The sequence below is a fragment of the Rhinatrema bivittatum genome, chromosome 1, assembly GCF_901001135.1.
Source record: "Rhinatrema bivittatum chromosome 1, aRhiBiv1.1, whole genome shotgun sequence".
Taxonomy (NCBI): Eukaryota; Metazoa; Chordata; class Amphibia; order Gymnophiona; family Rhinatrematidae; genus Rhinatrema; species Rhinatrema bivittatum.
Window position 1 is genome coordinate 319319602 of NC_042615.1, and position 25618 is coordinate 319345219.

Below are 25618 nucleotides of genomic sequence, written 5' to 3' on the forward strand. Positions count from 1 at the left end.
CTCCAGTTTCTTGTTAACTAGCGATGGTCCTTCTTCGGGGTCTTCTTTAAAGACCACTGAACTGAAGAATTTGTTTAATTTTTCTGCCATTTCTTTATCTTCCACCCATTGATCCTTTTCACCTTTCACTTTCTCCTTTCACTGATGTATCTGAAAAACGTTTTGTCACCTCTCTTTACCTCTTTGGCAATCCTTTGTTCTGCTTGACTTTTTGCTTTCTTGGTTACTTTCTTCGTCTCCCTCAGTTTTATCAGATATCTTCCTTGTGATCCTCCCTTTGGGATCTTTTATATTTCTTAAAAGCTGTTCTTTTATCTTTTATTTTATCAGCCACCATTGTGAGTTTCCTCGGAAAAGGGTGATGGCACTTCCATCCACAGTCATCTATAGACCTCCATCACAGGCAGAAGAGTTAGACAGCAACCTAATCAAAGGCTGAAATAAGACTGCAATGAAGGGGGGAGGTGTTGCTGGTGGAAGAATTTTATCTGCCATATGCGGATTACAATATCCCATCTATGGAATCAGTTAGAAGTAGTGAAAACCAGGACTCCCTTCAAGGGGATCTCCTCAGGCAAAAGGGTGGGGGTGACGCTAGACCTGTTGCTTACAAATGCAGAAAGTGTTTCCACTATCCAGACAGATGGTCACCTGAGCTCTAGTGATCATCAGATGGTGTGGTTTAATGTATGACACAAAGCACCAAGAGGTCATACTATGATGGACTTCACGAGGACTCATTTTGCTAAAATCAGAGAGTTCCTTAAGGAACCACTCACAGGAAGGGAGGTTCTTTGTGAAATAGAACAGCGAGTTAACTTAAAAGTATCTAAAGTAAGGATAGCTAATGTCTATGTTAGGTTACTATATAAAAGAGAGAGAGAGAGATTGGAGGGGTGAAAAAGGGCAAAAAGAATTGCATTTCAAATGTACAAGGGATCTCAGCAAGAGGAGCAATGGGAAGACTGGTAAAACTTAAAGAAGCTGGGGCAGTAGTCAGGATGGCAAAGGCGCAAGCAGAAGAAAAGATAGCCAAGGCTGTAAAGTGAGGTGAAAGGACATTTTTCAGATATGCCAATGAAAGGAGGAAGGACCGCAGTGGAACTGGAAAATTCAGAGGAAAAAAAAAAAAGAGGACTATGTAGTAGGGGACAAGGAAAAAGCAAAAATACTAAAATATTTTTGCTCAGTGTTTACTGAAGGACTGCCCAATGTTGCCATATGGATGTAGGGTACATACCACACCATTTAAGGAAGAAAGCTTTTGTATGGAACTAGCATAACAAAGTGGACAAAGCTATGAGACCAGAAGGGATAAATCCTGAGATATTAAGGGAGCTCAGAGAGGTTCTGGCAGGTCTGCTGAAGATATGTTCATTAAATCTTTGGAGATGGGAGCAATTCTTCAGGAAATGGAGAAGGGCAGAGCTTATTCCTCTTCATAGAAAAGGTAAAAAAAAAAAAGGTCAGAAATTATAGGATAATTTGTCTAAGCTCAGTAGTGGGAAAATGAATGGCGACTCTACTTAAGGTCAGTATAGTGAAATATCTACAATTCAGTGGGTTGGAGGATTTGAAGTAGCATGGGTTTTACCAAATTTAATTTCTTTGACTGGTTGACTAGAGAATTGGATAAGTTGTGCAGGGGCATAGTGTCCATAGTGCACAGGCACCTCCAACTTTAGACAAGGGTGTACCATGTACCATCAATTTTAATCCTGGGGGAATTCTGTGCTACTGCGGAATGCAGAATTTGTGCAGAACTCCCCTACTCTGCAGCATTTGGAGATGCTGGGTGGGCCACTAGCAGAGCCCATCCTACTCGCAGATAAGATAATTGAGGCCCAGGTGGACTGCAATCACAGCCCATCCTGATTGTGGCTAAAAACAACAGGTGGGGGCGAGCGGAGCCCATCCCACTTGCCAACAATGTTGAGGGAGGCTGTCTGTGTGTCTGTGGAGCACAAGTGAGAGTCTGTGTGAGAAGGATTTTGTGAGGGTGCATGTTTGTGTGTGAGAGAGGAAGCCCGTGTGAAGGGGTGTGAAATAGAGACATTGCCTATGTGCAGGAGTGTATGAGTTTGCAAGAGAGAAGGAGCCTGTGTGAATGTGTGTTTTCAAGAGAGAGATATGAACCTTGTGTGAAGGTGTATGGGTGTTTTTAGCAGTCCACAGGCTAACCCCACGAACTGCCACCCTCACTCTCCAGTCTCGGGTGGGGTGCACCATTCCCAGATACATCGAAATGTCACTAACTCATCTCCCAGTAGGGCACCACTTGCCAATGCAGCGGGACGCTGCTGGCCCACCATGCAGCAGGATGCCACAGACTCCAATGTGCTGCGCCTCTCCCTAGGCATGCATGCATGCCTCTTCCCTGCTTTTAAAGGGACCGTGGCGGGAAAGCCCCAGTGGCCTCTAGATATGCCCTCTTCAGTGCTGCCCTATAAAAGGGCAGCTTCCCAGAAGCAACTTGCCTCAGCAACAGGTCTAGCTACCATGGGCAGTGCATGTTGCTCCTCTGCTTGGTTCCTGCCATTGTTTCAGCCTGTTCCAGTCTTCATCCCAGATTGCTCCAGTCTTCGCCTCAGCCTGCCCCACTCCTCACCTGCCTGTCTCAGCCCTCCTCCTCTTCCACGGACAGACACCATGTTTGATGCTCGCTTGGACTCTGGATACGCCTGTTTGCTGCCTGCCCTTGATCTCCACCTGGACTGAATATGCCTGTTTGCCACCTGCCCTTGCCACTCACCTGGACCTATGACCTTAGCCTTGCTTTGGACCACCTCTTCAATCATCATCAGAGACTCTTTCCTAGGTGCTGCTGGCCCTGGCACAAAAAGGCTCAACCCAAGGGGAACTTAGGCTGGTAAAGGTGAAGCTCTTGACTGGTCTCTGTTATGTCTGGGGTCCTGTAAGTAAGTTTAGGGGTGCAGGGGGACCTGTTTGTTACAGGACATGTCCAGTTTCCCTCCCACTTCACAATCCTAAGTTCAGGAAAAGACAATGTGTTCTCAGAATTAGACATTTATTTATCAGATTGGCAAGATTTAGCATTTAGAAGATAACAATTCCTGTCTCTAACATCCTGGCCACTAAGCACGAGTTTACCCTAAAGAAAGTTCTGTACCATGGGTGATTTCAAACATGCCATAAATCTTAGCCTGCCTAATATATTAATACTTATGGCTAACTTACTCCTGGTTCCAACTTCAGGTGATTTCCTTCTGTTTACCTCTGAAGCAGGCTCTGGCTGGAGGTCTGAAGAACTGTCTGGGAAGGAAGCTTGCTTCCGGGTCTGGTACTGGAAGAGCTGCCGGGCTGCTCTCGGATCCTCACCACCGACTAACCCTAAGCATGGTGTCTCCTCTTTCTGGTCTCCTGACCACACCTAGTCTTCTTTCTTCTCAATAGCAGGGGTTGCTGGGGCGGCTTTGGTCTGCTTTTCTTCTCTTTATGTGCCCCCCATCTTATACTTTCCAGCTGATAAATATGCATAAGCTCATGCATAATCATATAGTGGATGGAGGGTCTTTGCTGCATTGCAGGTCTTTTCCCCCCTCCTCTTCTCTTCGTGCTGGTGGTGGGGGGTTTGCAACGTCTGCACCGAGACTGTATGCCAGCATCAGCATTTTCTCTGTTTCAGAATACTCCCCTTCAACCAAGGGTGGGGATCCCTCTGACCTTTGGACTTCCCTTGGCCGGTCCGTGACTTCTGCTTATGAGCTTAAGTTGCTGCATTGTCCCTCTGCCTTGGTTTATTTACAAAGCAGCTTACAAACAGGCAGATCTTGATAGGTATCCTTCCGTCCTGGTTTAAAATTCTCATCTGGGAAAAATGTATTTTCTTTAGCTGTAACAGTGTTTTGGGGCCTGTCAGCTCAGCATACCTATCTGCATCCCTCTTTGGCTATTATGATTCGTATTGAGTGCTTTCAGTGGTTAAACATGGGATATCTCCCTACAGTCTACATGCTGACAGTAAGAACCTGTCTGTGCTTGACAGAGAAAGGGAGCCTGAGTGTGTGTGTGCGCCTGAGAGAAAGGAAGCCCATCTATGTGTGTGTGCCTGAGAGAGAGAGAACCAGTATGTTTGTGTGCACATTCGTGCATGCCTGAGAGAGAGCCAATTTGTGTGTGTGTGCCTGAGAGAGCGGGATAAGAATATAAGTTGCCATACTGGGTCAGACCAAGGGTCTATCAAGCTCAGCATACTGTTTCCAACAGTGGCCAATCCAGGTTACAGTAACTGGCAAGTACCCAAAATTTAAATAGATCCCATGCTACTAATGCCAGTAATAGCAATGGATATTCTCTAAGTCAAGTTGATTAATAGTAATTAATAGAGTTTTCCTCTAGGACCTTGTCCAAACCTTTTTTAAACCCAGCTACAATAACTTCCTTAACCACATCCTCTGGCAACGAATTCCAGAGCTTAACTATGCACTGAGTGAAAAATAATTTTCTCCAACTAGTTTTAAATGTGCTACTTGCTAACTTCATGACATGCACCCTAGTTCTTCTATTATCTGAAAGCATAAATAACTGATTCATACTCGTTCTAGTCCTCTCATAATTTTATAGACCTCTATCATATCCCCCTCTCAGCCATCTTATCCAAGCTGAACAGTCTTAATCTCTTTAGCCTATCCTCATAGGGGAGCCGTTCCATCCCTTTTAGCATTTTGATTACCCTTCTCTGTATCTTCTCCAGTACAACTATATTTTTTTAGATGCAGCAACAAGAATTGCACACAGTACACAAGATGCAGTCTCACCATGGAGTGATACAGAAACATTATGAATTTCTTTGTTTTATTCACCATTCCCTTCCTAATAATTCCTAACATTCTGCTTTTTTGACCACCGCAGCATACTGAGCCAATCTCAATGTATTATCCACTATCCTGCCTAGATCTTTTTCCTGGGTGGTAACTCCTAATATGGAACCTAACACTGTGTAACTACAGCATGGATAATTTTTCCTTATATGCATCACCTTGCACTTATCCCCATTAAATTTTATCTGCCAGTTGGATGCCTAATCTTCCAGTATCACAAGGTCCTCCTGCAATTTATCACAATCTGCATGTGATTTAATTGCTCTGAATAATTTTGGATCATCTCAAATGTGATCACCTTACTTGTCGTTTCCCTTTCCAGATCATTTATATATATATATTGAAAAGCACTGGTCAAGTACAGATCCTTGAGGCACTCCACTGTTTACCTTTTTCCACTGAGAAAACCATTTAATCCTACACTCTGTTTCCTGTCTATTAACCAGTTTGCAATCCACAAAAAGACATTGCATTCTATCCCATGACTTTAGTTTACTTAGAAGCTTCTGACGAGGGACTCTATTCATTATTTATTTATTTATTTATTTAACTTTTTTTTTATATACCGACATTCGTTAAAAACATCACATCGGTTAACATTAAACAAGAAATGCAGAACAACGGCTTTACAGTGTAACTGATTATGAACTGGGGGAGGGAGAAACAATAAACGGGAGCTACTTAGGGGAAAGACTAAGGGGATGCAAACTTAATTAGGAAGGGAAGGAGATACTCTACAATACAGTATTCTTCATTATATTATGTGCATAAATATTCAATTTATCTTCTTTAACTTATGTACAGGCTTGTGAGTAGGTGTTGGCAGACACAGATAAAATTTTTGAGATACCAAAGTCGGGGGGGCTATGCGGTGAGGTGACAAGCATAGATAAATTGCTGGTAGCATTGATTGATATGTTAATGGTAGGTGGGTACACATTATAAAATTTGAAGCGGAGAGTTGTGAAAATTGTGTTAGGGGAAGAATGGTGAATAGATTTTCAGAAGATGATTGTCAAACATCTTCTGAAAATCTTGTGTGTGTCTGAAAGAGAGAAAGTAAGCATGTGGTGTGAGAGAGAGAGAGAGAGAGAGGGAGCTGGTGTGTATGAAGTGTCTGTGAATGTGAGTTCTGAAAGAGCGTTCCTCTATGTCTGCGTGAGAATGAGAATGAACGTGTATGTATATGAGCGGGGAGAAAGTTTGTGCACCTCCCTTCCCCTCCCACTAATCAATGACAATCTCAGTATGATTGGAAGTCAAAAATTCCCATGTATGGAGGGTGAGTGATTTTTATTTTTAATTCTTATTGATTTTAATTAATCAGGTGATATTTGATCTGTATGATGATTTGAATTATTATATGGGTGTTTGGGAAATTTTAAAAAATGAGTTTTTAATTATTAGATGTTCTTCATCAGCTGTTTTAAAATATTAATTTTTATTAGTATGGTTTTACTATAATGATTGATGTTTTATGTTTCTTGATTTTCTTACTTGTTTTCTGTGGAATGGTGATGTTTCTGTTTTTCCATTGTTGCATTTCATACAGAATCTAACTTGCTGCAGTTTCCAGTTCAGTTTTTGTCTGTACTTTTCCCTTTATAATTTATGGTCATATTATTCTGTATTTGGTGAGCTTCTGTCTGTGTTCTGCATGTGTGAGTAAGGTTAAATATTTGCTAACATGTTGTTTCTATGTAGGGATCTATAGCAGCTTGGCTTGTTTGTTTTCCTAATAGGAGTGTACTGATGCTTTAGGGCCTGCTGTAATATTTTCAGTGCTGCCTTTTCATAGGTAGGGTTGTAACTGAGTGCTGGCAGTTAGTGCTGTTTTAGAATGGGAGGTTTATTATATTGTAATGGTAATTACATGATATTGCAATGGTAGCTGCTCAGGACTTTGAGGATCAAGCCCACACCTAACATGCGTTACGTCCTCGTACCATTTGTGTTCCAAGTGTATTGTTTTTACTTTTATGCAGGGTTTTCTGGTTTGCACCACAGCAGTGCATGTAAATATAATATACATATTAGTTATACTTTTACTTCAATAGACTGTACTCAGTTTCCTTTTTCATGTAAAAGTTTGTATTGTAAATGCATAATTTTAAATTGTGTGTGGAGAGGGCCAGGCACAAAGCTGTACGATTCACTTAGGGTGCCTAATACCCTTGCAATGGCCCCGATTAGAAAAAAAAGACTACAAATTAAACATTTAAAAAACCCCCAAAAAACAGAATGAGGAGGGGCCAGCACAGTAATTGTTCACAAAGAGCAGCAAAAAAGCTGGCACTGGCCAGCACAGCATCGCCCTGTGGTGATGCACTAGAAGAGTTCCCGTCCCTCCCCAGTGAGAAAAGAACCTGCGTGGTCACGAATGAGTGGGAGGGAGGGAGGGAGAGGAGTTGAATGATTGAGAAGGATGGGAAGGGGAGTGAGTGACTGAGAAGGAAGGGAAAGGGGTGAGTGGCAGAGAGGGGTGAGTTACTAAGAGGGGTGAGTTACTAAGAGGAAAGGGAGGGGTGAGTGACTGAGAGGGAAAGAAAGAGTGTGCATGAGGAAAAGGGGAAGTGAAGTGGAAGAGGAGAGTAAGAAGAAGAGAGAAAAGGGGAAAAGAGGAAAAGAAGTGGAAGAGGAGAGTAAGAAGAAGGGAGGGTAGAAGGGTTTTGTGTGTGTATGTGAGAGGAGAAAGTTGGTGTGCTCCCTGCTCCCCCTTCACCTCCTCTCCACTAATTCACGACATTCTCAGGGTGACTTAAAAATCAAAAAGCTCCCAGGTGTTGCTTCAAACAGTTTCTGGCAGTGAAAGGTTTGTCTGGCTATTTCTGGGGTAACACCAGAATCTGAATTTTATTTTGTATGGTAAATTGGTGTGGGCTTGTTTCTTGGAGAGTGCATCCCTTGTGGGCACGTTAGCAGGGGCAGCGGCATCTCATCCTATCCCATCCTTCACCTCAAGCAGCAGGTTGCCCTAACTGCCGGCATGAGTTACCGATAAAATAAAGCACTGCTCCTGCATCTGGGCAGCCAACACTCTTAACTACCTCCCACAGTCTAACATCATCATCAAAGGCCGGCTCTATGTTGCACGTGTTAGCCTTTTATCGATGATGTCAGGCTAGGAAGGGCAGCTCAGAGAGTCGGTCACATGCCAGCAGCAAAATTTCTGATGCATCAGCAATTTCAGCAGTCACCTTATGGCCCTGAAAGTGCAGGCACTGTGTTGTATAATTGGATTTCAGCAAACTTTTTAAGAATATCCCACTGGAGTTTCCTAAATAAACTGAATAGCCAGATGGAGGGCTGGCTTAGAAAGCAGTGCAGAGAGAGATAAAAAGGAGGGTAATAGTTAACAGAATTTACTGAAAGGAAAAAAGAGTTTGGATCCTGCTCATCGTCTTGGTCAGCAATATGCAGAGGGGCTAAAACGAAAGGTTTGCCGTTTTTGCAGTTGACACTAAGATCTGCAACAGAGTGTAAAACCCTTGAAGGTGAAAACAGAATGACAAGTCATCTAAGAAAATCTGAAGAATGGTCAAGTGATTGGTAGTTAAGGTTCAATGCAAGATCATGCATTTTGGGGGTACAAAAGTCCATGGGCCCAGTATATAGTGGGGCCAAGAAGAGATACTATTGTGCACCACAAAGAGGGATCTTGGAGTGATTGCATTTGATCATCTAAAGGTAGCAAAATAGTGTGTTAAGGTGGTTGCCAGAGCCAGAGGAATGCTAGGTGGCATAGGGAGAGGCATAACTAGTAGAAAAAGAGGAGGTGAAAATGCCTCTGTAGGGAGCATTGATGAGACCTCACTTAGAATACTGTGTCTAGTTCTGGAGGTCGTATCTGAGAAAGGACAAAGGCTAGAGACGAACCAGAGAAGAGCTAATAAATTGGTATGAGGTCTACACCAAAAGCCTTCTAAGAAAAGACTAAAATACTTAAATATGTATTATCCTAGAGGAGAGGAGAGACAGGGGGATATGTTAGAGACATTCACATAACGAAAAAGGTATAAATGTACAAAGAGCATTTTTTCAGAGAAAAAATGTACTTAAAAAAAAAATGATTCTACAAAGCTTGGGGTAAAGGAAAGTCAGAGATTATCTGGGGTCTAAGTTTAAGCACAGAGAGAGAGAGAGAGAGAGAGAGAGAGAGAGAGAGAGAGAGAGAGAGAGAGAGAGAGAGAGAGAGAGAGAGAGAGAGAGCGCCTTACTATAGTGCCTATGCCCTACATAGGTATTTGAATCCCTATGGGAGGGCTACCTACTAACTCGGGGTGGGGATTAGGTATGAGCGTCGGGGGTTGGGGGCCACTTTCGCATTCCACATGAGACCTACGGACAGAACAGTGGTCTCTAGTGCAGATTTGCTGGCCGTCGGAGTGAGGACGCTCACTCCAAGAGGAGATTTGGGCAACGTTCTCTCCACCTAGCATGTTGTTGCCCAGGTAGAGTGTCCATCAAGCTAGGTAGAGAGAACGTTGCCCAAACCACTTCTTGGAGTGAGCGTCCTCACTCCGACGGCCAGCAAATCTGCACTAGAGACCACTGTTCTGTCCGTAGGTCTCATGTGGAATGCGAAAGTGGCCTCCAACCCCCGACGCTCATACCTAATCCCCACCCCGAGTTAGTAGGTAGCCCTCCCATAGGGATTCAAATACCTATGTAGGGCATAGGCCCTATAGTAAGGTTCTCTCTCTCTCTCTCTCTCTCTCTCTCTCTCTCTCTCTCTCTCTCTCTCTCTCTCTCTCTCTCTCGGCCCGCGATGATTGAAGTCCAAAAACATCGCCGCACACGATGTTTCCCCACTGCACGACGCATTTTTGTTTGTGCTATATTTTCTGTAGTAGATTTCCTTTCCTCCCAAAGTTTCAGGAAATTTAATTCTTGAGTAAAAGATGTACTATTTCAAAACTGCAACAGCCTTACTTGCAGTTTGTTCTTATGCCCTATTTTTCTGACAAACTGAAATCTGGCCCTTAGACTTTAATTGCATGTAAAGCCTGCTATTGCCACCTAGTGGCTCTCTCTCATTACTGCATGCTAGAATCTGATTTTTTGTTCTGTAATAAAAGGAGTACTAATCTAATTACATTGTCTTGAGCTTCTGATTTAAATACACAGCAGAAATATCATATCATACATTTGCTATAGGGTCAACATTTCCATTCTCTCATGGAAATAATTCTTAACAAAACCTAATGAAAGTTATGGTATAGCCAACTTTTTATCCCCATGTCCACAGTTCATGACTTGTGGTGTTTGGGTTGTGATTGTACTTCGGTATCACCAAGGAGATGTACTGATGAAGCGGCATGAGCCATAAAATACATTTTGTTGTTTGTCCCACAGCTGGCACTGGCTGCATTCATGAGGCTTTAACTAAATAAACTGCTAGGAATGGCTCATACCCTGAGCCCAGCAGATGTATTTCTTTTTTTTTATTATTGTCTTATGCTCTTCACAAAGTGGATTCTTAGTGATCCACAACTGTCAGCTTCCTTGGAGGAATCGGAGGGTCTGGATTCTCGTCAAGCAGGCTCTCAAGCAGGTCAAAGTATAGAGACTGCTTAGTCTCAGTTAATTTGGGTGGATGGGGGAAACAAGTTTTATTGGACTTGACCTCGGCATTTGATTTAGTGGATCATTCTATCTCTTTGGATAGATGTACAGTATTATTGGGTTTGGATGGTTAGGTATCAGAGAAGATATGTTTTTGCCTGGGAGATCTGTTATGGTAAGGGTGCACGGCACCTTGTCCACCCCTGTGAATTTTGATTGTGGGGTTCCTCAAGGTTTACCCTTCATTATATAATACTTTTATGTGAATTTTGGGGAGATTATGTTATACCTTGGTTTGAAGGGGTACTTATATGCTAATGATATACAGATTATTGTCCCAGTTGGGAAGGTCAGGACAGCAGCTGTCTGTAGCCTGAATGAGAAGTTCATTAAATCACGAATTGGTTTTTGAGGAGTAATCCAAGATTCAGAAAATAGGTGGCAGTAATCTTGATGTGTTTTCCATGTCAGTCAAGGTGAACTCAATGCAAGCTTCTCTCTTTCAGTGAGAGATTTAGGAGTCAATTTTGAATCCTGTTTTAATTTAGAAAGGAACATTAGCACATTCAGCAGAACTCATCCTGACAGCCAACAGTATGGAAAGAGTGCAAACCAGGAAAGAGTGAATGGACAGACATTAGATAGAAGAAAAAGTCATGCTTTTTTTTTTTTTTAGACTACTTTCCTATAGGGAAACTGACCTTTATATGATCATCTTTATTGAATAACTCTTGAACCTTTCATTCAAATTTTTGACAGCCAGTACAGTGCCCAGGATCACCCAGCTCACACTGTCCACGTGTCCTTGATTCTTATCACTTAGAATATATGCTTGTTTTTATTTTCTACAAGGAAACAGGTAATTCAGTTCAAAATCTCAGGGTGGTCAGAGCACACTGTGATGTTGTATAGCATTTTTAATGCTGCTTTACCATTGGTTGACATTGAGCCTTTTTAAATTTAGTGGTTAGGCAACAGGGATCAAACTCATGGCCCTGGGTATTCAAAGCTGAGAGCCTTGCAGTGAGCCAATCTTGTTCATGAATAGTTGTGATGGGAGCTATCAAGCAGATCAGAGTAAGGAAGCTCTCTATTGGGCCACCATTGGATGTGCCTTAAATTGAGGGCTGAATATAAAGAGCTCTAGCCTGACATACCTTTGCTAGTCCAACAGTCTTTATGGAGTTTGCTCTGGGAAACTGCTGTTCATCCAGCCTGGTTCCTGCTTCCTACATGGCTCCTGCTCCGTGTCTGATTCCTACTTAGTCCCTACTCCTTGTAAACCCTGGTAAGTGCTCAATCTGTGGGGAGCGGTGGCTGCCACAGGCCAAAGATTACCTACTCCAGCCTTCATAATATCTGGCGTGATAACTCCTCCCAGTCTTGCCAGAGCGAGTTGTGGCTCCATTTACTGCCTTGTTTACTACAGGGAAAACCATCTCCAACACTTGACGACATACAAAGTTACACAACAAATGCTGTTATGTGCGATATTCTGCACCAAAGAAGGGAGCTTCATATTATGAAATGTTCATCAATCTCTTTGTAACTATGAAACTTATTTCCTTTCTAAAAGATTCAGGAAATAAAATCCTCGGGCAAAAACACGTGTTGTTTCAAAACTGTCTAAGCAACTGGACTTGTGGACTCTTTGAATAATTTTGCAGTATATTTTTGCCCACAACATAATTCTGATTCTAAACTGCTAAATCTGACAAATGCAAAAAAAAAAAAAAGAGAAAATGACCCTTTCCCCCATCCCAAATAAACCTTCTGCTACAAATAAACAAAAAACCAAGCAAAAGCAATTTGCATACCTTTAGATTACTCATACAATGATTAAATGAGCTAAACACACTCATTCTTTAAAACAAGTTTAAAATTGTATTTTAAAACAAAAATAGCACTTGCCAAAAATAAAGAGCTTTTCGATAAATCTGACTGTGGTGGAAAGTGTTTCTCCCTTTCACACAAGAGAATGGGCCATTGTACTATGAGAACAATCAGGATTGGTCAACAAAGTTAAAAGGGCCACTGTGTTCAAACCTCATTGGTCCAAATGTGTGATACTTTGACCTCTTCTTGAAGGAGTCAGGAAAGGCTGGTCGATGGGTAAAGCTGTTGATCTGAAAATATGGACTCATGCAACTCTAATAAAATGGGCTGGTTTGAATCCACTTAACAGCCTGATTCACTAAGGCTTCTTTCCCATGCTATATCTATGGGAAAAGGTCTGGCGGGATCAGGCCATTAGGTTGCTGTGAGTTTTATGCTGGCTGGGTTAGTGTGGGCTGGCATCTGGGACATGACCTGTGAGTCTTTACTTTCTTGTAACAGCTGTGCCCTTAGAAATGAGCTGTGATCCTGTTTTTTTTTTTTTTTTCTCTCTAAGATGGGAAACCAAAGGAACTGGTCATGGTCTCTGACAGGAATTTGCTATCCTGAGATTGAATACACGTCTAGTGCTATGCCAGATTTAAAATTAAGCAAATGCTAAGACAATATGATCAAAAGAGGAAGTTTCTTTTTGAGGGGGGAATGGCTACTGTGGATTTCTAAGAGGCCCAGACCTTTAAATTATTTGTAATATTCATTCCCTGACCTGTAAGTCACATAGGAAAGCCAGTAGGTGTCTGTCAGCAAAAAACGTTTTCTCCAGATCTCTTATATATGGTTTACTAATAAAGAAGTGGTCGTAAGGTATCATACCTTGTAAAATGGTAGGATTTTGTGTAGGGTACAGGTGAGAAGGAAAAAAAGAGTCAGCTCTGAGCATTGCTCTGCATGCTTTTAACATGTACAATATGCAGGCTACATTATATATTATACAGTACCTATAAATTTCACAGTGTCGTTCAACATGGGTTTTTGGTTTTTTTTACCTAAACTTGCTAAATAAAATATTTACCTTTACCTTGCCCTAATCCCATCCACCTGCTCCCAGTGAGATGCTTCCCAGCAAGTCCATTGCAGGAAGCCCTGATGCTGACAAAAGAATTAGAGTCATCCCTTCCACACCGTCCCAATAACGCCCTCCAATGTGAACATGTAGCAGACCCCTCCTGATTACCTGCTGGGACGCCAGGCTGCCAGCCTGCAGACTTCGCAGCACTAGGAGAACTTGTAGGTTTGAAAGTGGTAGCCTGGTGAGTGGCCGATGGTCGGCTCCTGCCCTCTGGACCCATTGGCATGCTCTTGGACGCAGCTGCAGCATAAGCACTGGGCTGTGCAGGCTCCAGTATGTCACTGTCGAGGTAGAAAACAAAACAAGATGTTTGGTGGTGGTGGTGGTGATAGCCGCAGAACTCGCAGGAATGTTTTTTTCTTTATTGAGAAGCATCTAATCTAATCGTGGATTTACGGCCTGAGCCCTCACCATCTGCACTCCCCCAGTCCCAGGGGATCACCTGAAGCAGCTTGCAAAATAGAAAACCATAATGTTATAAATACAAATTAAATAAAACAAATACAGGGGAGCCTGTGCAGGAGAGACATGCTGCGAGTGAACTCAGCGTGTCCGGAGCAGCTTTGGCAAGAAAGGACGGAGGAGGGGAAGCATATCGCCCCGGCCCGATTCGCCTCAACCCTGCCTACTTCTGATGTCATCTCCAGCCCGACTGCCCCTACTTAAATCCGGGGGCTGCGGCGCGCAGCCACCGGCGCGCTGCCAAAGGGGCGCGCCCCTGGTAGAGATTTTGATTTCTTTGAACAGGATCTCTGCAAGTGAGTGAACATCGATGGGAAGAAAGAGAAAGGCAAGAATGGTTATCTCCACTCCAGTTAGGAAAGAAGTTTCGGGACCAATGGACCAACATCTTACTAGACTGGTGAGTCAACCACTCCAGGGAGGCTATTCCAGATATTTCTTTCTCTTCTGGAGCTTCCCTAAGTCCTGCCATAAACCAGTGTCCCAATGTGTCTGCTGAGAGCAATGGGGCAATAGATTCTAATGCCCCAGGGTTGCCAGCTTTGACATCTTTAGCTGTGCCAGCAGAGCTATCAGCAGGCCAGGAAGGACTTTACCTTACAAATGTGGTTGGACATGAGATTTCAGATAATTTATTGGTTATGAATGAAGGAACAGTCAATCCTGAAAATATAACGCTGGTAGATGTGTGGAGGGCAGTTACAAAATTGGAGAAGATGTTATCTTCGTCCATGAGTCAATCCTCCAATTTTACAAAGGAAACTGGGAAAAATCTGGATGACCACGGTAAAAGAATACAACAGTTAGAATTGCAATGCGGAACATCTTCAAAGCAAATTTCAGCTTTGCAAGCCACTGGGACGGCCTTTATGAAAGACTCTTTAATTGTGTATAGAAAATTGGAGGGTCTTGAAAATGCTATGAGAAGGAAAAATTTAAGGTTTTTAAATTTCCCTATTAATAGGTTATTATCAGCTCAAAAATTATTTAATAAATATTCTAGGGAAAATTGGGGTCTTACTAAAGATTTGATTACATCTAAGATGTACTATATTCCAACAAAGATAAGAGAAGCATTGTTAACTGGGGGGGAAATAGAGGTTTTAACCACAGCTAGCCCTAATTTAACGGCTTTTTTTAGAGGCCTCAGTGGATGATATCCAGTCTAGATCTACTTTAATAGTAGAATTTAGCCTAGAACAGGATAAAAATTTAGTACTTCAAAAGTACTTTAGAAATAAATAATTTAGTTTCTGTGGCCAGAGAATCCAAGTGTTTCCGGATGTATCGAAGGATACTCAAGCAAGGCGGAAACAGTTCTTGTTATTAAGACAGAAGGTTTTGGCCCTAGGGGCAACTTTCTATCTTAAATTTCCCTGCAAGTGTTTGGTTACCTATCAAAAAAATAAATTTGTTTTTCTAGAATCGACCCACCTTGAAAATTTTTTTGTAGATAAAGGAGGACAGGACATTGTAACAACCCCAGAAGTTGGGAATATTTAACTGGGGTAAAAATTGTAAGGCTCGTCTCCTTGAAAATTAACTTGTTTATTCTTGAGTTATTTCCTTTTGAAATGTTTCCTTGGATGGCTCTCCTATTAAGTGGGCTGGTATGTTTGGTTTTACAATTATAATTATAGTAAAAATATTTCTTTTTGAATTATGATGATGTAAATCAAACTTTTCTTTTTTCATGTGCATTGTTAAAATGGCAAGAAATTTAATAAAGTATAAATTAAAAACAAAACAAAACAAATACAATATAATACATACATATACAATTCAAAATCATTACGAACCATTCATAAATACAATGGGCCCAATATTCAAAGCGCGCCCAGCGCTATTTAGCTGGTTAAGCAGGATTTATGCGACAAAGTAGCTGCTGCTGAATATGCACCTACATACAGTGGCTGCTACTTAGCCATATAAGCCCTTATAAGGCTAAAAGTTACATGCACAAAGCATAGGCGTGTTCTGGACAGATCGGAGGCAGATCGGGTTAGCTGTATAACTACCGATATTTGGAGTTAATCTCATAAGTTTACATATAAGTTTAGCCGGGTAGACTTAACTGGCGAAGTGCACACATATACGCGTATTTTCAGCAGCTTTGCTGTGCCACTGAATATACAATGTAACTTACCCAGATTAATTCTAACTGGCTAAGGACCTGATTCACTAAGGCATTTCTCCCATTCTACCCCCATAAAAAAAATAAAAATCCTAGCGCCCAACAAACTCATCTCTATTGTCATTACCAGGGAGTCAGCTAAGGCAAAAATATCAACAACAGAAATAGTAACAGAATGCTAAATCATAACCCAGCCAACTTAATCCCTCCGCCCATCATAAATGAACTGACCCAAAAAAGCAGATACTCCTCATAGCATCAGGACACCTTAGGTGACTTCCCACAGATTACCTTATGACTGTAGTCACTGACAGACCACAAATCATTCAAGAGGCACAGATACTGGGGGACAATGTTTTGATTTTTTTTGGGTTTTATTAACAAAAAAAAAAAAAAAAAGATAAAAAAGATATATATCTATCTAATTCAGACACATTGATTTGTCTCTCCCAGCACTATAAAATTTCTGTACTGAATGTAAATCAATCTCTAGTGAGTGTCGAGAATGGGATTTATTTTATTTTGAACATTAAGAGAAAAGAAAAAAAAAAAAAGAGGTCACACACCAAAGAAGTTTTAAAGAAAAAAAGTAACATGCGGTGGAACTTTAATGACAGAATTCTCTCCTTCACAATGCCCAGAGAGCAGTTTTCCCATTAATCCTTGCCAGAAGCCAGAGGAAAATACTGTAGCTACTAATACCTGCTGAACAAAATAAAGATACTACACGCCACAGGAATTTATTTTTTCTTTTTTTTTTTAATCTTATTTGGTAATTGTGAATTCAGATCCACCGTCTTGTATGCAGTAATTGGCCTGTGAAATAGATGAGACAACATAACCTCTGAACCAGTCTGTGAAGCCTGGTGATTATTCACAACGGGAGGTCTTCCAGTCACTGCTGTAAGAGTTTTTTCATGACAAAAATAAATTAGAAGTAAATGAACGTTTAGGGAAAAGTCTGCTGAAAATTCACCGCAATCATGTTCCTCTGTACACTGCATTTACAACAGTTTTAGTCTACATAGGAACATAAGAACTTGCCATACTGGGTAAGACCAAGGGTCCATCAAGCCCAGCATCCTGTTTCCAACAGTGGCCAATCCAGGCCATAAGAACCTGGCAAGTACCCAAAAACTAAGTCTATCCCATGTTACCGTTGCTAGTAATAGCAGTGGCTATTTTCTAAGCAACTTAAGTAATAGCAGGTAATGGACTTCTCCTCTAAGAACTTATCCAATCCTTTTTTAAACACAGCTATACTAACTGCACTAACCACATCCTCTGGCATCAAATTCCAGAGTTTAATTGTGCACTGAGTGAAGAAGAACTTTCTCCGATTAGTTTTTATGTTAAAACATTTTTATTAAAGTTTCACAAGATACACAATAACAAACGTCTGGGTGCAGGTTAACTCTGCTCCCGCTCCCAGCAACACTGAGACCAACTTTGCTGGAACAAGAAAAACAGAACCCTCCCCCCCCTTTGCCCTCCCACCCCCCCATCCACCCAGCCGCTTCTCCGTCCAGTCTTCAACATAGCTCTCTCATATAAAGCAACCTGATCGGCCCGAGAGCCAAAGTGTCCACAGCACCACCAATATGCAAAGTCTGATGAGATCCAGTAGACACTGCACCTCGACGTCATGCAGTGAGGATTCTACTCCGGGCTCTGTGAGGAAGCGCCTGTAGGTACGGTTCCCAGACGTCCAAGAACCTAGTCCACAACCGGGGCGTCCCCCGCGAATAGAGGGATTCCATGTGCATCATAGTATAAAAGAAGTTTCTCCACACCCAAAAAGAGGGTGGTTCCACCTCTCGCCATTGCAATAATATAACACGTTTCCCCACGACCCCAGCCTTTTGAATGAAGAGACGGGTGCCCAGATCTCGAATGCGCAGCGCGGGAATATAACCAAACAGCAGCCAAGTGGGTGCAATTGGAATGGAAACCCCCAATATCTCCGCCAAAAACTTAGCAATACAGGTCCAAAATTGCAAGACCCCCGGGCACGACCAAAAAGCATGGGTCAAAGTGCCAACACACCCCGGGCAGCGCAGACAACAGTCCAACGTCACTAATCTCTGCTGGAATGCCCTTTGGGGGGAAATATATGCCCGTCCCAGGAACTTATACTGCATTTCCTGATAAACGCTATTACTCGAGATCTTGGACACCCCCCTAAAACAAACACGTAGCAGAGAATCAGTAACGTGTATCTCCCCATCAACATTCCATCGAGCAGTCAGATGTGCAAAGATCTCTCTACTGTGGTCTTTAATTAAAGATCGATAATAATAAGATATAGAGGGCGCCCTAGTACCAGTCAATTGCAGTACCTCCTCGAGTTTCTGGTACATGGTAAGCTGCAGGAAGGCCGAAGGCAACGACTTCAAATAATGGTCCATTTGCAAGAACGAGAACACATCTTTACCCCCCACCTCATACCGCTCCTGGAGCTCCGGCCAAGTAAGCCTACGCCCCTCCGGATGGAAAAAATGACCTAAATAAATGAGGCCCTTGGTTCTCCACCGCTGAAAAACCCGGGATTGCGTGCCTGGGGTAAAGTCAGGGTTCCCCCCCACCGGCAATAGATAGGCGCAAATCTGGGGCAGGTGCAACCACTTGGTAAGCGCCACCCAAGCATTTCGAATCGGACACAGATTGGCTGAATGAACAAAGATGTAGGGCAAATTTGCGTGTTCTGCCTGCATTGCATAGGTAAGGGCAACCGAGGCGATCAACGCCTTGTCCGCCTCAAGAGCAGTAAAGGTAGCCTCGTCCAGCACCCATTCCCCTAATAATACGCATATTACACGCTAAGTTATATAGATATAAATTGGGCACTCCCAGGCCCCCGTCACCCCACCGCCGTTGCAACCATGCCAAGGGCACACGTGCCCGCTTTCCCTTCCAAAGAAAATTACCCAGGGCGCGGTCCAAGGAGAGCCGGTCAGCATGCTTAAGGTGTAGGGGCAAATTCTGCAGAAGATAAAGCCACTTAGGTAGCACCACCATTTTATAAAGATGCACCCGACCACTTAGAGATAGAGGGAGGGGGGCCCAGCGGCGCAACGTTGCCTGCGTCTGCTGCAGAAGCGGGGGTACATTTGCTGCATACACCTGATCTGGATGCAACGGAATATTTACTCCCAAATACCGGATAGTCTGCACTGCCCATTGTAGGGGGAATTCCCCAGTCCAACCCTCCCGTAGTGTATCAGGGTAAGCTAACGCCGTGGATTTACCCCGATTCAGTTTAAACCCTGAAAATTCCCCAAAGACTCCCATTCGATCCAACAGAACCGGGAGAGACGTCTGCGGGCACGTTAGAAAGACTAGAAGGTCATCCGCAAACGCTACGCTTTTAAAAATCATATCATTTAAACGTATCCCCCGAATTCCAGGGGCACGGCGTATCGCGAGAAGGAGAGGTTCCAACTGCAAAACAAATAATAAGGGAGAAAGGGGACATCCCTGACGTGTGCCTCTCTTAATATCAAACGGAACCGAGCGATCTCCATTAACCAATATAGACGCCTGCGGGTCTGCATACAGCAACTGTATAGTCTGTAAGAAGAAACCGTCCATTCCCATTCGCCGTAATATATAAACGAGATAAGGCCACTCCACCCGATCAAACGCTTTTTCTGCGTCAAAACTAATCGTTAGGGAAGGAGTCTGCGTATAATGACATAAGTCTAGGGCTGTAAGAATCTTTCGAACATTGGTCAACCCGTACCTCCTCCGCACGAAACCAACCTGATGGTCTCCTACCAACGCAGGGAGTACCCGCGCCAGCCTATCTGCAAGAATTTTTGCCAGTAACTTCTGGTCATAATTTATCAAAGAAATAGGGCGATACGATTCCACTCGTTGAGGGTCTTTCCCCGGCTTAGCAATTAATGTAATATACGCAGTATTCATCTGGGACGGGTATCTTCCTTTAGCAATCAAATCTAAAAAAAACTCTCTCAGCGGGCCACAGACTTTATCGACCACACACCTATAAAACTCACCGGTGTATCCATCAGGGCCAGGAGCCTTTAACTTTTTGGACTGTAAAATCCCCCCCTTGATTTCAAGATCTGTTATAGGAGCGTTAAGCAGTTGCCGCTGTTCCAAGGTAAGGACTGGGATAGGCAAGGAATCACAAAAGAGGCCACATTTCTCCTCCGACCATTCCCCTGCACTATATAAGCTTTCATAGTATGTCCGGAAAAGACGCAAAATAGTAGTGTTGCTAGTTTCAATCTGACCCGATTCATTCTTTAAGCCCGCCACATATCGATTTCCCCTGGCTGAGCGGATCAAGTGGGACATCATTCTCCCGGCTTTATTACCATAGCGGTATAATTGATATTGATAATACAGTATACTTTTTTGTGCCCGAGAATGTAGAACTGTATTCAAAGTACACTGTATAGAATGATATTGCTCCCGATTCTGAGCCGTATTGCTCCGTAACAACTGGCACTTGGCCCGTCGCAACTGATCATTTAGTAATATAATTTGAGCGTTAATAGACTTCCGGCGATGAGCCACATAAGAAATGATGTCCCCCCTCATCACCGCTTTAGCGGTATACCAAAATAAGGATGGATTAGTTGTATGCTCCGCATTGAGTGTAGCGTAATCCGACCACCGCTCCCGCAGAAATTCCTGAAAAGCTTGATCTTCTGCCAAATAATACGGAAACCGCCAGGAACGAGCACCTGTGCTGGGAGACGCAAGCTGTAAGTCTACCCACACCGGGGCATGATCAGAAATAAGAACCGTTTCGATTCCCACCTCAGCCACCAGGGGAAAGGCACTACCACTGAGCATAATGTAATCTATACGGGCATAGGTAGCATGCGCTCTGGACAGGTGGGTAAACTCCCGGACCTCGGGATTAAGCAGGCGCCAAACATCTACCAAATGCAGCGTGGAGGCTAGCATCCCAGGGCCCTTCCCCATACCATGTTCCCGACGTCCCAGTTGAGAAGTATCTACCTTAGGGTCCCGAATGGTGTTGAAGTCGCCCCCCACAATAATAGTGTCGGCCAGGTAAGGCAGCAAGTGCTCATATATCGTTTGAAAAAATTGGGCATCGTACTTATTGGGGGCATAGAGATTACAAAACACCATCTGATGGTGAAATAGTTCTGCTACCACTATGACAAAACGGCCCTCCGGGTCCTTAATTTCCCCACGAATCTGAAACAAAATCGCCACCCCCGCGGACCTAGAGGTCGCCGACGCAGAGGCCACCCGTCCCACCCACAATCGACATAGCTTAAGATGTTCAGCATCAGTGAGGTGGGTTTCCTGGAGAAAACCGACCATCGCCTCCTTCCGCTTCAAATGAGTCAAGATCTTGGTGCGCTTTATAGGAGAATGTATCCCGCCAACATTCCAGGATATTAAACGCGTAAGGTTACTAGAAATATATATAGAGACCAAGCATACATTGTAAAAGTAATACAGTTAAACAAATCCGAACTCTCCCAGCCGGAGTCCAGACTTGAGTCTGACATCCACAAATCCCGATACCCAGATAAACAGGCCTCGCAGCCGAACTAGACCACTTTCGAGACCAAACAGAGAAGCCCCTCCCCCCTTCCCCCCCTATCAACCCCATCCCCTCCCCACCCCCCCCTCGTTCCTGTCCCACTGAAAGCACAGCCCCCATTAGGGGTATCCTCCCGTGGGCTATGCAAATGGAGATCACTGAACCCCTCCCCACCAGCGTGTGAGCACCCCTCACCCCCCCGCCCCCCCCTCCACCCCCACCCCCAGCAACCAATACCTCCACTAAACTAAGGCAGCCTTCAGATTTATAAAGTAACATACCCAACTCCCTTCCCACCCAAGATAAAATAACAATACTCCATACAACGGCAACCCATTACCAGCAGCCCGTACATACATCTCGGTAACCAGAAGGGTACTGTATATATATATATATATATATATATATATAAAAAAAAACAAACTAAGAAAAATAAAAAAAAACTAATAAAGTAAAATAGGAAGACAAACAAACAGAAGGAAAAAAAAAATCCAAAATGGGAGAAAGCAACAAAAATAAAAACCAAAATATAAAAACTTATAAATAAAATAATAAAAAAAAAACTCAGGAACACCCCCCCCCCCCCTCTGTTAGACGTTGCACAGGGGGATAGAGAAGGAAGGAAAAAGAGGAAAAAAAAAAACCCCCACTAGGAGAATAGCTGACAATTGAACAACATCGCCCGCAGTCCGTGGAGCATTACTCACACAATGTCAGTTCACTCGATGTACCGACCAAAAAGGAAATACAAAATTAACAGCCCTATTTGAACAACGGACGATTAAACACCATCGCCCGCTGTCTATGGAGCACTATGCGCTCACAATGTCATGTCCCACGATGCCCCAACCACAAAGGAAAAAAAAACAAACCACGTGGTAGGCATCGTACGGATAGAAAATTCAAAAGACCACAACGGGAATGGGAGAAAAGAAAGAAAAAAAAATAAGGAAGAAAGAAGAGAAAAGAAAAAAAAACCCAATCGGGAAAAGTAGCTTTAAAACAAAAGAAAAATAAGTAAAAAAAAAAAAAAAAAATACAAAGGCTCAAAACATTTGTCCGAGAGCCAGGCAGTCTAGGGGGGACATACTACACAGTGTTCCCTGCCTGCCAGAGTCACAAAAAAAAACAAGGTCCCCAATTTGAAAAAGAAGAAAAAAGTAGGTTTGCACTAGGGGGAAAGGAATAGAAAAAAAACCCAGGATCAGAAGCCAACACGCGCCACATGTCGCCATAACCGGACTCCGCACTGCGTCTCCCTGCAGACACAAGTCTTCACCACGAACTCACGATTTCGCCGTATTTGTCACCGCAGTTTCCTCCACAAAGATCTTAGCCTGCTCAGGTGTCTCAAACCATCGAGGGCCTCCAGCAGTCGCCACCCGCAAGCGCGCCGGATAAACAAGGGTCGCGCGGAGGCCCAGATTAATCAGTTGCGAGCAATGCGGGGCCATAGCACGTCGTTGCTGGGATACTCCCGCTGAAAAATCCTGGAAGAGCAAAATTTTTTGTCCCTCTAACTGGAGACTTCGCCCGCCTCGCAGCGCCCGAAGGATGTCAATTTTGTGAGCATAGTTGAGCAGTTTAACGATGACTGGCCGCGGCCGCATGGCTTCCCTCTGTCGCTGGCCCAATCTGTGAGCGCGCTCGATGTGCAACGGACCATTCGTCTGGGGGAGAGACAACTGCTCCGATATCCACTTTTCCAAATAAGCTGGTAAGTCGGAGTCCTTCAGCGACTCCGGTACTCCGATCAATCTAAGGTTCGAGCGGCGCGAACGATTTTCAAGGTCTTCGAGTTTTGTGGCCTGTTGCGAGACCGAGGCCTTAAGAGCGGCAATATCAGTCCGCGCCGTCTCGAGATCGTCGTGCGCCTCCGACATCCGCGATTCCAACTCTACAATACGGGGTTCAAATCCCTGCAGGGATTGCTTTACTTCGGCAATCTGTTCCGCTATCGCCTTGAGGTCTGGACCAAGCGCCGCCACCACCGCCGTCTTTATATGTTCTAGCTCAATACCCGGGGCCAACTGGCTGGGCGGCGGGCGATCTGGCGAAGATGGCGGATCCGCTCCCTTAGGCCTCTCTCTTTCCTTCTCCTTGCGGATGGTCCGTGTCGCCATATTTCCACCTTCTGGAGACGTATCCACAATGTGCAAGAGTTAGGGAATAAAATTAAGAGGTGCCGATAGAATGTAGGCTGGGGATGGGCCCAGATAGGGAGACGGGACCCGGAGCTAAGGGTTCCACATCCGCTGTCCCCGCTGGCTCACGTGATCTCCTCTCCGATTAGTTTTAAATGTGCCCCATGCTAACTTCATGGAGTGCCCCCTAGTCTTTCTATTATCTGAAAGACTAAATAACCGATTCACATCTACCCGTTCTAGACTTCGCATGATTTTAAACATCTCTATCATATCCCCCCTCATAGGGGAGCTGTTCCATTCCCCTTATTTTGGTCGCCCTTCTCTGTACCTTCTCCATCGCAATTATATCTTTTTTGAGATGCGGCAACCAGAACTGTACACAGTATTCAAGGTGGGGTCTCACCACGGAGCGAATCAGAGGCATGAGATTTTCCATTTTATTTATCATTCCCTTCTAATAATTCCCAACATTCTGTTTGCTTTTTTGACTGCTGCAGCACACTGAACCCGATGATTTCAATGTGTTCCTCTGTATGATCCTCTGTAGCTTCCACTTCTATCTCCTGAAAGAATAAGGCCATCCCTTCCAACCCCCTACCTACAAATGTCTTCTGTGCCCCTCTCATAACCCCCAACTCGCCACACCATCCCAGAATTTCCCACATTTTCCTATGTTGTTGGTGCCCACATGTACCATGACAAATCCAATCTAGGTGACGCGTGAAGTCCACAACCTTCGCACCAAGTAAGCATGTTACCAGGCAATCCTTATGCCCACCAGCCACCCAGCTGTCTACATTCCTAATAACTGAATCACCAACTATGATGGCCGACCTAACCCTTCCCTCCTTGGCAGGTGCCCTGGGAGACCCATCCTTGGTGTGAGAGGACGATGCACCACCTGGAGAGCAAGTCCTTGCTACAGGATCATTTCCTGCTGCACCAGGTTGATGCTCTCCGATCATGAGACCTTCCTCCTCCAAGGCGGAAGCACCAGGGATGCCAGACTGGAGTTAGGACTTGGCTACTATGTTCCTAAAGATCTCATCTATATACCTCTCTGTCTGCCTCAGCTCCTACAGGTCTGCCACTCTAGCTTCCAGAGATCAGACTCATTCTAAGAAACAGGAGCTCTTTGCATCAAATGCACACATACAACTTCTCACCGGCAGATAAAAAATCATACATGTGACACTTGTTGCAAAAGACTGAGAGACCCTCTCTTGCTGCTGGACTGCTGCCTTCATCTTAAATTTGATAAGTTCCTAGTTAAGTTTTAGGTTGCTATGGGTGTAGGATTGCGTATGATTACGGTCCTTTAAATATATTAGTGTATTCACTATATATCTGGTAGGGACCTACAAGAGTGATCAAACTCTTGATAAGGTGTGGGGAATTTCTGAGTTTAAGTTAAAAGCAGATTTTTTTTTGAAGTGTGAAATTGACACCTGCCTATAAATTAAAGGATGAGCTAGGGGAGGGTGGGGTTGGGAAATACAAACACACAAACTTCTGTTTGTTGCCTTTTTGACTATTTAAAACAAAAACACATGAATACATTAAATAATATACCCCAATAGTTTACTTCTCCCCAATACTTTTAAGTTTTAAAAATGTCTCCAAGCAGTACTTACTGATTCTTTCCAGACACTAGCAAGCTGATCCTCTCCTCTCAGTGCTCCCACTGGTTTGTCGTGTCATAACTCACACAAGACTACAAATGTGCCACTTGCAATGGGGATTCTGAGCCCAATGGGATCAATGGAGGCAATCACTTTCCCACACAGTTGTAATCACACAGGAAATGAAAAGAGAGCTGTACTGGCGGCTGTGGTCACCCAACCTGACAATGGGGGCAAGTTTCTCGCTGAAACCCTATCAAATAATACTTACAATGGACACATCTTTGCTTGGCTGGGGAGAGCATGTACTGTTACACCAAACATAGGA

General features: G+C 43.7%; 1 protein-coding gene across 17 annotated transcripts in view; it reads right to left on the reverse strand.

Moving 5' to 3' along the window:
- PDLIM5 (PDZ and LIM domain 5) overlaps positions 1-25618 on the reverse strand; it is a 423776-nt gene that overhangs the window by 108777 nt on the left and 289381 nt on the right. For all 17 annotated transcript variants that reach the window (XM_029597605.1, XM_029597592.1, XM_029597612.1 and 14 more), the window contains one exon: positions 13477-13652. In XM_029597605.1, the coding sequence (XP_029453465.1) occupies positions 13477-13652 (176 nt within the window). The remainder of the gene's footprint in view (positions 1-13476; positions 13653-25618) is intronic.